Raw genomic sequence first — 14,237 nt, 5'->3', positions numbered from 1 at the left:
GCGGCCGCGCTTACCTGCTCCTCCTCGGGGGTCAGCTCCGGCGCCATGTCCGGCCGGGGCGCGGTCGCCGGCTCCATCCCGCCGCCGCGGGGACAGGACTGGTCCGCGAGCGCCGGAGCCCGCTGCACTCGAACTCGGCTTCTGCGGCCCGGCGCCTCAGCAGCTCTCGGCCGGCTCATGCATGGTGGTGGGACCGGGGCGGCCCGACGCCCGCGGCGGCTGCCAACGCCGCTCCTGCTGGCTGCGGAGGCTCGGCTGTCGCTCCCCCCGGGAGGAAATGCCTCTTATTTTCTTCACTCCTTTCCTCACACTACCCCTCCTCTCCAGAGGAGGGAAAAAGTGCAGGCGAGGAACTAACAGCAGCTCGGGTTTTTTGGTTTTTTTTTTTTTTTTTTAAAGGAAATAATGAAACCGACAACTTTGGTCAAAGCCCCCCAGCGAAGGCTCCTGGCGTGAATTTCCAGAGGGCCGCCGGCCTCCCGAGCGTCTTCACCACCGTGTGCGAAGCTCGCTGGCCCAGAAAGCGCCGGCGCCTGGAGACCGCCCAGCCCGGGCGTCCTCCGGGATGCGGGCCCTGCGACCTGCGCGGCGGCCTCGCGGCCCAGTTCCTCAAAAGCCGCGGCGGCGAGAGGGAGGGCGGGCGCGAGCGAGCGAGGAAAAGGCGTCCCCCTCCCGGCTCAGGGCCAGCGCTGCGGCCTGCGCCGCGTCCGCCCGAGCCCCCCGCGGCTCCATTGAGAAACTGAGCATCTCATTCACAAACAGGCGCCGGGGAGGGCCGGGCCGAACGGGGACGCTGTCCGAGAGGGGGAGACAGAGAGGAGCTGGGAGGAGGGGAGGCCGGCCGCGCGGAGTGGCGGGGGAGGGGCTGCGGAGGACTGGAGGCGACTCCCCTAGGGGAAGGAGAGGAAGGGCCGGATTGTGAGTTTGAAAGAATCCGAAATTAGGGGATGACGGGCCCCCTTCCCGGCATTCACAGGCGGCTACCACCTATTCGGGAGGAACCCACATCTTTGAGTCTTAAAGGTTGCCTGCGAGATCCAAGAAGTTCAGATGCCAAGGATCTGACAGATAAGCAAGGGCCACGTTTCTTTGCTCAATGTATCCTGTATTCCGGCATCATTGTAGCTAATTTTAATCGCGTACAAGAAAAAGACATCCGATGTCAGAATTCATTCAGGAACCCCACAGCCTTTGCAAGTGCTTTGTTTTACTCTAACCCAGAATAAACCAGGGGAAGAGTCTGCAGAAAAGAAAATGCAGTCGGTTTTGGTGCTCATCTTGGAGGACTTTTTAAAAACAGGATGGAGTCTGGACTCCCTCTTTGCTCAGGCTGGTTTTGATCTATTGGGTTCAAGTGATCTAGGAAACTGGGACTCCCGCACATACCCCTGCATCAACTTTAGGACTTGAAAAGCAATGCCCAACCTCACCTGATTTTAAGAAATTGTGTGTGTGTGTGTGTGTGTGTGTGTGTGTGTGTGTGTGTGTGTGTGAGAGAGAGAGAGAGAGAGAGAGAGAGAGAGAGAGAGAGAGAGAGTTTCTCTATGTACCCCCCAGCTGTCATAGAACGTAGAACGCGACCAGACTGGATTCAAACTTGCAGAGATCCACCTTCCTGTGCACCAGCAAACCTAACCTTAAATATTTAATTGAAAATAATTTTTTTCTTCCAATACAGGCTTAACCTCATTTTTGCACCGGTGCAGTAGGAGCCTGAGCTAAGGTGGGGTTTTGTTTGTTTGTTTGTTTTTTGGTGGGGGCGGGGGTGGTTGAGAAATGGTCTCTCTATAGCCGTGGCTGTATTGTAGTTCTGGCTGACCTGGAACTGGCTATGTAGATCAGGCAGACCTTGAACTCGGAAGAGATCTGCATCTTTTTTTTTTTTTTTATGATTTTTTTTTTTTTTTTTGATTTTTCGAGACAGGGTTTCTCTGTGTAGTTTTGCGCCTTTCCTGGAACTCGCTTTGGAGACCAGGCTGGCCTCGAACTCACAGAGATCTGCCTGGCTCTGCCTCCCGAGTGCTGGGATTAAAGGCGTGCGCCACCACCGCCCGGCTGAGATCTGCATCTTAAGTGATGGGATTAAAAGCATGAGCATCCCTCCTGGCCCCCTCAACTAGGTGTGTCTTTTGCCATCAGTGAGATGGACTCTAGGTTGAACTCAGGAACCCAACCAAGAGCTGGTTTCACTATAGGAAACTAGAAGACAACCTGTGTATCAAGTATATTTACATGCCAGGCTATTGTGGAATATTATTTTAACTGGGCAAAGATGTGTTGCATTTGTTTATGCTGCAGAATATGACTTAGACTGTGTAAAGGTGTGTTACTTTTGTTTATGCTGCATGTGTTTAACGATGTAAGGATATGTGTTTAATTATTGAAAGATATGTTGCATCTGTTTCACCTTGCCTGCCTAAGGTACCTGATTGGTCTAAGAAAGAGCTGAATGACCAATAGCTAGGCACAGAAAGGATAAGCAGGGCTGGCAGGCAGAGAGAACACAGAGGAGAAATCTAGGCTCAGAAAGAACAAAGAGGAATGAAGCATAGAGAAGCAGTGAAAGTAAGACATACAGAGGAGAGGTAGTGAGCCCCGAGCAAAAGGTGGATAAAGAGAAACAGGTTCATTTAAGTTAAAAGAGCTGGCCAGAAAAGAGCTAAGCTAGGCTGAGCATTCAAAACTAATAAGTCTCTTTGTCATGATTTGGGAGCTGGTTGATGGCCTAAAAGAAAAGGCCTGGTACACTAGGCACTGTGTGTATGCAAGACATTATACGATTATGGAAGATGTAACAGGAAGTAAAAAATGAAACACTCAGGGGCTGGAGAGATGGGTCAGCGCTTGAGAAACTGCTGATGCCCGCTGGTAGTGATGTGTGCCTTTAATCCCAGCATTTGGGAGGCAGAGGCAAGCAGATCTCCGTGAGTTCAAGGTAACCCTGATCTACACAGCTAGTTCCTGGACAGCCAAGGCTACACAAAGAAACCCTGTCTCAAAAAAATAAAAAAAGAATAATACTGGGCTGACCTTAGGACCTGGGTTCAAATCTAGTACCTACATGGTAGCTCATAATCTTAGGTTACTCCAGTCCCAAGGGATCCAACACCCTCTTCTGGCCTCTGAGGGAGCATGTGATGAATAGACATATATGCAGGGAAAAAAACAGCCACACACATAAAAAACAAAACCAGGAGGTGGTGGTGCACACCTTTGATCCCAGTGCTTGGGAGGCAGAGGCAGGCAGATCTCTGTAAGTTCGAGGCCAGCCTGGGCTACAAAGTGAGTTCCAGGAAAGGCGCAAAACTACACAGAGAAACCCTGTCTCGAAAAACCAAAAAAAAAAAAAAAAAAAAAGGAAAGAAAAAAATCCCTATTTGTAAGCTCGTTTATCCACAGGAAAGCTTTGGAAGAGGAAGACACAAGGAAGGTAACTGGTTTTCTCTTCAGGGAGACACTGGGAATCTAGGAAGCAGAACTGAAAGGCAGATGCATTGTGCTTACTTTTTTATTAATGTATAATGTACAAAGAGAAAAATCAAAACTGTAAATATACAGCCACATGAGTTTTTATACACTGAATACTCATAAAACCAACAAATCAAGAAATAGAACTTGGGGCCCAGCAGTGGTGGCACATGCCTTTAATCACAGCACCCTGGAAGCAGAGGCAGACAGATCTCTGAGTTTGAGGCTAGCCTGGTCTACAGAGGGAATTCTAGGACAGTCTAGGGCTACACAGAGAAACCCTGTTACAAAAAAAAGAAAGAAAGAATTAGAACTTGGAGCTGGAGAGGATGGTTCAGCAGTTGAGAGCATTTGCTCCTCTTCTAGAGGAGCTGCTTTTGGTTCTCAGCACCCACATCAGGTGGCTCACAACTATCTCTAATTCCAGCTCCAGGGTATCCAACACCTGCCTCTGGCCTCTTCAGGTACCTGAGAACACATATGCAGACATACACATAAATAAAAGCAATAAAAAATAATCTTAAACCAGGCAGTAGCTGTGGTGGTGCACACCTTTAATACCAGCACTAGAGAGGCAGAGGCAGGCAGATATCTCTGAGTTCTAGGCCAGTCTGGTCTACAGAGCTCCAGGACAGTCAGGGCTACACAGAGAAACCCTGTCTCAAAAAACTAAATAAATAAATAAAATCTTTAAAAAAACATACTTTTCCCAAAATGCAGTCCTATTTAGTTCCCTTCCAGTCACTTCTGCTTTAAAGGGCAGCCGCTATCTTGCCTCTAACAGTACAGCTTTACTTGTGTATGTTTAAACAGTCATCTAGGAGGGACAGTCAGGAGGAAGAAAAAGGCAGGTGGACCTCTGTGATTTTGTGTCCAACCAGGTCTACACAACTCAGGCCAGCCAGGGTTACATAGTGAAACCTTGTCTCCAAAAGTAAATACATAAATAAATAAAACAGCCATTTAAACAAATACATGTTTTCTCCCTAATAAGGGAAATGCTCTTGAACTAAGCTGAGTTAGGAGGAGACAAAGGGACAAAGTAGAATAACAAACTACAGGACACAGAGAGACAACCAAGACCACAGACTGAAGGAGGCCGCTGCTCTTGAGTGCCAATGTAACATAAAGAGATGATCCTTTGCTGCTGCCGGAGTGTGTGGCTGGGACTTTAAGCTCACTTTGCGACAGTGAGGAGCCAGGCAAAAAGCAGACTATGGTACTGAGACAAATTAAACACAAAATTTAATGATTTGGTCCTTTGGCCCTCCAGGCCAATGCTCTGCAGGTCTAATTGGGGGTGACATGTTTCATTGGCAAGCCACTATGGGACTCTAATGACAAGCCCAATCAAGGTGGTGCTTTTTTTTTTTTTTTTATGATTCATTATCCTATAGATTCCTCTTTAAACAACCTAAGAATTTATCATCTAAATATTAACAATAATGGTAGCATTTATATCAATATTGAGTCATAATAGTTTCCTGCTTTAACTATTTCTAAAGTTCTTGTTTATTTGTTTGGTTTTTGTTTGTTTGTTTGTTTGTTTTTGAGACAGGGCTTCTCTGTGTAGCCCTGGCTATCCTGGAACTCTGTAGACCAGGCTGGCCCCAAACTCAAGAGGTCTGCCTGCCTCTGCTTCCCGAGTGCTGGGATTGAAGGTGTGCACCACCATGCTGGGTTCTGAAGTTCTTTTTCTTGTTTTGCTTTCTTTTTTAACAGCCTCCCTCTGTAGCCCCGGCTGACCTGGAACTCCCTGTGTGGAATAGGGTGGTACCAACATGCTTGGAGTCATCTTTCTGCCTCTGCCTCCTCGGTGCTGGGATGAAAAGTATCTGCCAACACACCTAGCTTCTTTTGGTTTCGATTTTTTGAGATGGGGTCTCAAACAGCCCAGACTGGCCTTGGACTTACTTTGTAGCCAAAGATGCAAAACTATCTTTAAACTTCTGGTTGCCCAAATACTGGATTACAGGCATGCTCCACCACATCTGGCATTCTAAGGTTCTTCTATCCATAAATATGTCTGTTGTGATGTAAGTCAAACTCAGATGACCTTTTAGTGCCAGAGAGTGCACAGGTCTATAAAACAGTCTGCCTGACATTTAACAGCAGTGCATAAATGAGGCAAGTTGTCAGTGGATGAGTGATCAACCAGTAGCCCTGCTAAGTAATTTTTTTCAGTAACACTGCATAAACCAATGAAGAAAACGGAAATAGGAATGCCCTATTTATTACAAACGACTGGAAACAGAAAGATAGCCTGTCTCCACCGACTACTGATATTAATTTTGCACTTCTTTAGCCCAGTGATCCTAGGGCACCTGCAGCCAGCCACACAATTTCTACTGAGGTGAAACCTGAACCCAGGCTTTATAACTAAATCTACCAATGTGGTAAGGAAAGTAATAAAGGATGCAACGGAACTGAATGAAAAAAGCTTGGGGGTGTTCAGAGGTGCAAATGTGTGTGCAGGCAATGGCAATGCAGTTAAATAAAGGAAGTTTGCTAGAATTGTTACTTATCACAAGCTCAACAGGACAATGGTCGGAAATGAATGAGACACAAAAACCAAGCCCCAAGTGCTTCAGTGGCCATCTTTGCTCTTAGAGAAAAATCTTGGAACCAGAGTACAAATGCCAACATTTAGCTTGGGTTTATTCATTTGTTTTCTTATTTGGGGGGGGGGCGGGGAATTGTCCCAGGGTCTCACTCTGTAGCCCATGCTGGCTGGATTTCAAGGCAATTCTTCTGTCTTAACTACCCAAGTAAGCATAGGCTGCCATGTACAACTAGGATTGCCTTGAACTATAATCTTTTATAGTCTTTTTTTTAATTATCGTTGTCCTTTTGAGATGGGCCTGCTGTAGTTCATTTAGCTGAGGATGACCTTGAACTCCTGATTCTCAAGCTTGACCTCTCCAGTGCTGGGACTGTATGTGTTTATGAGTGTGTTACCACACCTAGGTAACTACAATCTGTTTTTGTTTGGTTGGTTTTAGATTTTTAAATTACATTTATTTATTTAATGTGTGTGTGTCACACATGCCTGTGTATACCATGCACGTGGAAGAACAATTTCAGGAGCCAGTTTGCTTAATGTGACATGTGGGTCCTAGTGATGGAACTCAGGTTGCTAGGTTTGATGGCAGCCACCTATCCTACCGGCTCCAAACTAGCATCTTTTTTGAGAGAGGGTCTCACTATGTAGCTCTAGCTAGTCTAGAATTCTCTATGTAGACCAAGCTGGGCCTTGAGCTCACAGAGATCCACATGCCTATGACTCCAAAGTGTTAGGATCAAAGGTGTGTGTCACCAAACCGGGCACAAACTACAATCTTGAACTAACAAAATGAGGCATGGTACAGCTATCCTGCTCAGACAGATCTTGGAGTACAGAATAGATTAAAGAGCAAAAGACTGGGCGCAACATAATGACCCTCAATGGACTTAGTAATAAATCATACCGTACATACACTGGAATAAGTTGACATTGGTTGTGTCCTTACCATATTTCCCTTAGACACTGTTCTAAGTTATTTTCAGCTGGCTGCGGTAGCATACCATTGGGATCAGCATTCAGAAGGCAGAGGCAGGCAGAATTTTGTGAGTTCAAGGCCAGTCTGGTCTACATAGTGAGTTGTAGGTCAGCCAGGGCTACATAAAGAGGCCCTGTCTCAAAACACCAAAAACTAAAAAATTAAAATAAGTAAATAATTTATTCATTTGACCTCACCATAATACTATAAGAAAGGAAAAATCCTAAATTTAATTTTACAAAAGATATATATGGTTATGTGTATATATACACACAACATAGCGACACACACACACACATATGTAGAAGACCCATATTACCAATATAGGCCCTCGTATCTAAAACATGAGATGGAAATCCATTAAGGAAGATACCCAACACTGACCTTTGGCCTCCAGATGCATGCATATGCATGCACACCTCCACACGCACACAGAGAGTCACCAGTGCCAAACATGTTGGTGCACATCTGTAGATCCAATAAAGATAAACCCAAGTTCGATTCTCATTCCCCCAGCAAAAAGGAGGGTAGGGAAGGAAAGCTAAGTGTATGCCAGTGGGTAGGGTGCTTGCCTAACATGCACAGTGGCCCAGAGTTAGATTTTGATCCCAGCACTGCACGAAACCTTGAAGCAGAGTTGAGGAGTGGAGGCAGGAGTAACAAAAATTTAAGGTTGAGGCTGGTATAGTCTCAATAGCCTTCAATCACAGCAGAGGCAGGCAGATCTCTGCAAGTTCAAGGCCAGTCTGGTCTATATAGTGAGATCCAGGATAGCCAGAGCTACATAGAGAGATCTGTCTCAAAGAAACAACAAAAAAATTGTATCTGCTTTAAAAATTCTAGCATTTTGGGCCGGAAAGATGGCTCAGCAGTTGAGAGCACTGGCTGCTCTTTCTGAGGACCTGGGTTCAATTCCCAGCACCAACATGGCAGCTCACAACTGTCTGCAACTACAGTTCCAGTGAATCTGGCACCTTCACACTGACATACATGTGGGCAAAATACCAATGTACATAAAGATAAATAAAGTTAAGAAAAGTAGCACTTCAATTCATTTAAAATATTTTTATTACATACATACTTTTATTACATATATATATTACATATTTATTGGGGGGGGGGCATGTGTGCCATGGCACATATGTGGAAATCAGAGAACACTTTATGGGAGCTGGTTCTCTGCTACCATGTGAGTTCTGGGGATCGAACTCAGGTCCTCAGACTTTGGCAGCAATTGCCTTAAGCCACTGAGCCATCACATTAGCTCTTGATTCGTTTCTTTATTAATAAAGAAATTTGTAGATAGGAAAATTGTTTCTTTCCGAAATATGTGGGGGTTTATTTATAGTTTTAAAGATGTTCTTATTTTTTTAATTATGTGCATATATGTATGTCTCTTTGGGGATAGTACATGTGAGTATATATGCTCATGGAGTCCAAAAGAGGGCATTGGATCACCTGGAGTTACAGGTGGTTCCCAGTATGAGTGCTAGTCCTATCCTCTGTAAGAGCAGTACACTCTTAGCTTCCAAACCATCTCTTTAGCACCTAACTTTTTAAAACTTTATGTGTGTATGTGTGACTATATGTCTGTATGTCCACCATGTGCATGCAGGTGCCTGTGGAGGTCACAAGATTGTCTGAAATCCCCAGAACTGGAGTTGCAAGAGCTTACGAGCTATCATGTGAGTGCTGGGAGTCAAATCTGGTACTCGTCAGGAACAGCAAGTGGTCTTAACCACTGAGCGCTTTCTCTGCACTACCACCACGCTCAGGCTATCCTGATTCTCTTGTTCTGTGATACAGGGTCTCAGGCAGTCCAGGCTGACTGTCAATTCCTAATGTTCCTGCCTTAACTTCCCAAATACTGGGATAACAGGTATGCATTCTACCGTAGTCTAAGGCTCTCTTTAATCAAATTCACAGGACTAAATAGAGTACTTGTTCTTAAATTCTACAGCATATTCAACCACCCATAAAATCATTTTCTAAATAAATGTAAGAAGTGGTTTTATAATTCCCAAAGAAATATGACCAGGAGACCTCAAAACAGCTCCTCACTTAAAGATATTAGGAAATATTTATTTTAAACATATCAAATTGTACTTGTTAATTGTTAACTTTAATTGAAACATGTTTTGACTTATACATGCATCTGTCTCCAGAGTGGGTAATTTGAGGAAGTAATCCTTCCAGGTTTATTTTGGGGTTTACCTCCTTATTTAATTATTTTTGAGATAGTGTTCAGACTATAGCCCAGGTTGGCCTCAAACTCATGGCAATCCTTCTGTCTCAGCTTCCTAAAAGTGTTGGGCATAAGCCACATACTCAAAGCCTAGGCTTACTACTAAGTCAAGTCTGACCAAATTGCTAGGACATTGACATGCACAGTCCCCAGATTGATAAAGCTGGCTGCTGAAAGAAAACTGAAGAATTCAAAAGACTCTCAAACAGGCTAGGGATGGGGGTGAAGGCATATAATCCCAGAGACTTGGGAGGCTGAGACTTGATTGAAAATTCAAGGCTTTGCCTGGGCAGAAAAGCTAGTTCAAGGTCAGCTTGCAGAAATGTTCCTTAACATAAGGAACACCACTGTATTTATATAGCAAATCTGACCTAAATACAGGAAAGAGCTTAGATAGGCAAATGCCTGAACCTGTAGTCAGTGGGCTCTCTCACCGGGTGAGAGGCAGAGCAGAGTTTCTTCCTGTCTGATCAGAAAGCTGCTTACACCCTGTAAGAGTAGATGCTTCGACGAGCTCCACTGGATGTGCTGACCTGTGTAAGCAGGCTCTGCTTAACCACTACTTCTGAACAGAACCACCAGCTCTGTTCTCAGAACTAATGAACTCAAAGGGAGTTCACTCAAGATCGGACCTAGATCCCTTTGAAAGTTTTTCCACGGGGAGACTTTCTGTTGAAGAGAATGGTGAGGTCAGTTCGTCCAATAAGAGAGGTCCTAACAAAGTGGAAAGCAGAGTGGGCTGCAGATTGAGGCCACAGGACCTGGAATATACTTTCTGAATGGAGTGAAAATTAACTGTTTAATTCTAAATACCATCTTCTACTTTCATAGCTGATGAGGAGCTTTGCTTCTGAAGGAATCTTGCACCAGGGCTTTTCCTTAACTCCCTGACTAGGACAAAATCTAAGCTCCCTCTGTCTTCCAGCCTCCTCTCCCTAACTCTCCGCTTGTATTTTGTACTTGAGCCATGCTGAACCTACTTGATTCGATCAAGTCCCACCCTGCTCTAGGGAATGCTGCTACTAACATCTAACTCTGAGGACCTGCTTTCTTCCTGGTCTGCCTTAGGCCAGCTCCACCCTCCTCTGTGAAATCTGCTCTTCCTTTGCCCCTAAGCTCTAGGTGCCTTTCTGCACTAAAGCAATCATTTCACCATGCTCTACACACTATGGGGTTTATTTCTCACTGGATAACACAACCCTCAAGGTCTTGTCTACCTCTATAACCCACATCTCAGAGGCACAGCTTGAGGTTTATCTCCTGATAGGGGCTCTAACATTTCTTGAAGTAAATGAACCCATTAGCATTTTATCTCTGGGAAGGTCTAAACCGTAGAAAAATCACACTTGTTTTCTCAGAAGAAGGAACATATTCAAATACCAAGAACTGCAGTTCCTGGTAAGACCTTTCAGAAAATGGCATTTCCAACAGCAACTGGAAACTCAGCAGAATGTTCAAGTGCAAAAAGGGGTGAAATGGGCCAAGATTTGAACAGTCATGCCATAAGGGAGTAAGGGGAAGGTGGAAGAGATATCTGAATCTTAATAATCATAAGCAACCTTTTTCTTAAGAATCACATACATTTACATTGTGGACCTGGGATATATGCACACAGCAAAGAGATATTCAAATCTACCTGGATTCCAACTCCACCCAGTAGGGACCCACCCCCCAAAAGTCTGAGCCAACATTCCAGACAGGGGTGTTGAGCTATTTCCAGTGGGGTGGGTTTGGAAAGTGCACTCTGAAATAAGGTCACCTATTGCTGTCACCACTGTCCTCTTCCCCAGTCTTTTGTGGGCTGTCCTTGTTAGTTGTCCATGAGGTTCTCGGGGCTGTGGGGAGGACTCTTCAACTTCGGAGTAGATAGGTGCTCCAGCTCATAGTGCCCATTCTCAGAAGCCTTGTGTGTGAGTTTATCCTTCATGTCCTCCTGGCTCTTCTTGTGCTCAATAATCTGTTGGAGCTGGTGCCCAGCATATTCTGGCTTGGTGGTCAGTGGGCCAGCTGGCACGGCTACACCTAGAATATCTGACACCATGTAAGGGCGCAGCCAGCCCACCAAGGGAGTACTCCCAGGGCTATAGTGGGTCTGTTTATGGTAGAAGAGAAGTCCATCTACCTAAAGGAGGAAAAACCAGGAATCATAATGACTGTGGGCCACATATTTCCAAAACAGCTATACAGAGGCAGTTCTTGTGGGTTGTTTCTTTGGTGGGTGGGACAAGGTCTCTCTATTATGTAGCACATCTATCCTGCTATGTAGACCAGGCTGGCCTTGTACTCACAGAGATCCATCGGCCTCTGCCTTCTAAGTGATGGTATTAAAGGAGTGTGCAACCACGCCTAGCCAATTTTTCTTTTTTTATTCTAAGCCGCTGCCAGTAGAAAAAATTCCTTGCTTCTCATATGAAGTTTCTTAAAGAAAGGGCTGGGGCTAGGGATGGTAGTATACACCTATAACCCCAAGACTCTGCAGGTTGAAGCAGGGAAGCTCTCAAGATTAACCAGACTGAGCTATATTGTGAAACCTTGTCCAAATGAAGAGGAAGAGAGAGATCTAATAATAATAATAATAATAATAATAATAAATACTTCCATTTACAAAATGCTTTCTACCTATTGTTTTACTTTCTTACCCACCCAGAAGGTATTTGAGAGATGGGGTTTTTTAACATAGAAAGTTCTAGGCACCTCTGTAAAGATGCGATATATGAAGCAGGAATTCAACCTGAGTCTATGTCTTCTATCCCTGGATCCTGGGCACTTTCTACCACCACAAAGTCTCAATAGCAAAGCTGAGTTCCTCATATGGGATGAAAAGCAAGAGATCTGGGTAGCCCCAGCAAGGCACCAGACTGAGCACAGGAACAGTCCTAAACCTCCCCCTAGACTGTTTGGAGCCATATTCTGGGAAACTCAGTTTTTCTAAACGGGAAAACCTCCTACAGCCCCATATTTTCTCTTCTGTGATTCAGTGACTCACCCCTTAAAAAGCATTTCTTGCCACTAGGATATAAGAGTTATAAATATAGTGTTCTTACCACCTTCTTAATTGACTCCCAGAAATGAAGCAACTTAGTCTTTGCCATTTCCTTATCCAGGAAGCTGTGATCCTTTACACAATTAAATACATTTCAAGCAAAACTTGACCGGACTAGGCAGAATTTTAAAAGGGACGAGGGGCAAAGAAAACTTGGCTTGTTAAGAGAAGAGAGAGTGGACGGGCGGTGGTGGCGCACGCCTTTAATCCTAGCACTTGGGAGGCAGAGCCAGGCGGATCTCTGGGAGTTCGAGGCCGGCCTGGGCTACCAAATGAGTTCTAGGAAAAGGCACAAAGCTACACAGAGAAACCCTGTCTCGAAAAACCAAAAAAAAAAAAAAAAAGAGAAGAGAGAGTAACTGTAGGTTCTGAAGATGATAAATGACTATCCCAGACTCAGGAGTTCCTGGGCACAGGAGATTTTCAGTGCTAACACATGGCAAGTATGGACAAAGTAAATGAGTTGGCCCTACTAACATGCCACTCACTGGTTAGTAAACATTGTTATCCCAGGAACCATCTGTGCTTGAACAAAAAGGGATCAGAGGTTCAAGCATCTGTTGGGGTCAGTCGACCACATATGCCATGTGTCTTTACTTTACATCCTGCCATGGCAGTCAAACAAGGCACACAATGGTGATCTGGGATGGAGGAATCCTTGGCTCTTCTCTCGGCCTGTTTCCCGGGGTGCGGGGGACTACTGAATTCTGGTGTTCTGACTTTAGTAGAAGTGAAGGTGAGGCTCTGGAGGGCAGCAAATGCGTTATTTCCTTAGAATTAATTTTCAGTCCCGCTTTGATGCTTAGACACAGCAAAATCAGAGGGTCTCTTAAGATTTCATGTCCCCAGTCTCCTTGTAGCCTATAATCATGTCACAGCAACAGACAATGGTTTCATTACCTCAAAAGGAAAATCCATAGACAGCACCTTACACAGGCTCTCAGGGGTACACGGGAAATTCTTTAGCCCCACAAATTTAAACTGAAATATAAATGAGAACAAAGAGTTAGTACATGTTTCAGATGATACTGGCTCTAGTGATTGAAGAGCTTTATTCAATAAGGTTTTCTTCCCAGCACCCAGGAAACGGAGGCAGGAAAATCATGGTAAGTTTGGAGTTCAAGGTCAACCTAAGCTATCAACCCTGTCTTTAAAAAGGTTGGGAGAGGAAATAGAAAGAAATTCAAATGCTTAGACCCCACTTCCAGCACTCTAAGAACAGTCTAGAAGTATATGTTTCACCAAGTCCCAGGTACTACTCAAAGAGATCTAAGCTAGTCTGGTTTACATAGCAAGTCCCAGACCAGCCTGGGCTATACAAGAGAGCCTGTCTCCAAAAATGCTAATAGGTTGTTATATAACAGTTTTCTCAAGATCGAAACATTCTATCCTGCAGGGAAGCTCCTTAAGCAGGTAAACAACATAGCTTCAGGAAGTCTCTGAAGTTGACCAGATTCACTAGGCCATACCACCCTGCCAGAGTAAACAATAAAAGCTGAGCATCTCTCTCAGAACAAAGGTGCAAACACTCTGCAAAGAAGGCTCTGAGACCAGAGCTGCCTGAAAGAAGCAGAAAGCAGCTGAGATGCCTGGAAGGGGTTTAGAAGAGTCACTTGGATAGGACACTCTCCAACCTGTTGAGCTGCCTGCGGGTGCTCAGGTTCCCAGCTTTTGTGAGCTGTCACCATGCTGGGGTGGGCTTCAGTGATGCAGTCGTCGTTGAATCATTTCTGCTCCTGTAAGTGCCCCCTCACCCGTATTCCTATAACTAACCCCAAAAGAACTCATTGGTTTACCATGTTGGACTTTAGGGGAGTATTGTATTTTGTTCTAGTGTGGGTTCTCTATCTGGGGTGACTAAATGTGTGTTGTGTCTCCCCAAGAAAAGTTTTGCCACACAACATAGGTACAGCTCAGTGGTAGAATGCTTGCTGAGAATGCA

At 44.9% G+C, this 14,237-nt stretch overlaps 2 protein-coding genes across 5 annotated transcripts in view; both read right to left on the bottom strand.

Annotated features, from left to right (window-relative positions):
* Ptpn9 (protein tyrosine phosphatase non-receptor type 9) overlaps window positions 1-843 on the bottom strand; it is a 95,124-nt gene extending 94,281 nt beyond the window's left edge. The window contains exon 1 of one of the 2 annotated variants that reach the window (XM_052761359.1): window positions 15-843. In XM_052761359.1, coding sequence (XP_052617319.1) covers window positions 15-179 — 165 coding nt within the window. In that variant the 5' untranslated portion in view covers window positions 180-843. The remainder of the gene's footprint in view (window positions 1-14) is intronic. The other variant, XM_052761367.1, reaches the window with a different exon arrangement.
* Window positions 844-8,057: 7,214 nt separating this feature from the next.
* The window catches only part of Snupn (snurportin 1), a 34,427-nt gene continuing 28,247 nt past the window's right edge, over window positions 8,058-14,237 (bottom strand). For all 3 annotated transcript variants that reach the window (XM_052761330.1, XM_052761348.1, XM_052761339.1), the window contains exons 8-9: window positions 13,196-13,276; window positions 8,058-11,374 (exon numbers count right to left, since the gene is read on the bottom strand). In XM_052761330.1, coding sequence (XP_052617290.1) covers window positions 11,063-11,374; window positions 13,196-13,276 — 393 coding nt within the window. In that variant the 3' untranslated portion in view covers window positions 8,058-11,062. The remainder of the gene's footprint in view (window positions 11,375-13,195; window positions 13,277-14,237) is intronic.

The sequence above is a fragment of the Peromyscus californicus genome, unplaced genomic scaffold (genome assembly GCF_007827085.1).
Source record: "Peromyscus californicus insignis strain IS unplaced genomic scaffold, ASM782708v3 Scaffold_11__1_contigs__length_118956290, whole genome shotgun sequence".
Taxonomy (NCBI): domain Eukaryota; kingdom Metazoa; phylum Chordata; class Mammalia; order Rodentia; family Cricetidae; genus Peromyscus; species Peromyscus californicus.
Note: the sequence above shows the minus strand (reverse complement) of the source record. Positions and strands in the feature narration are given on the sequence as shown.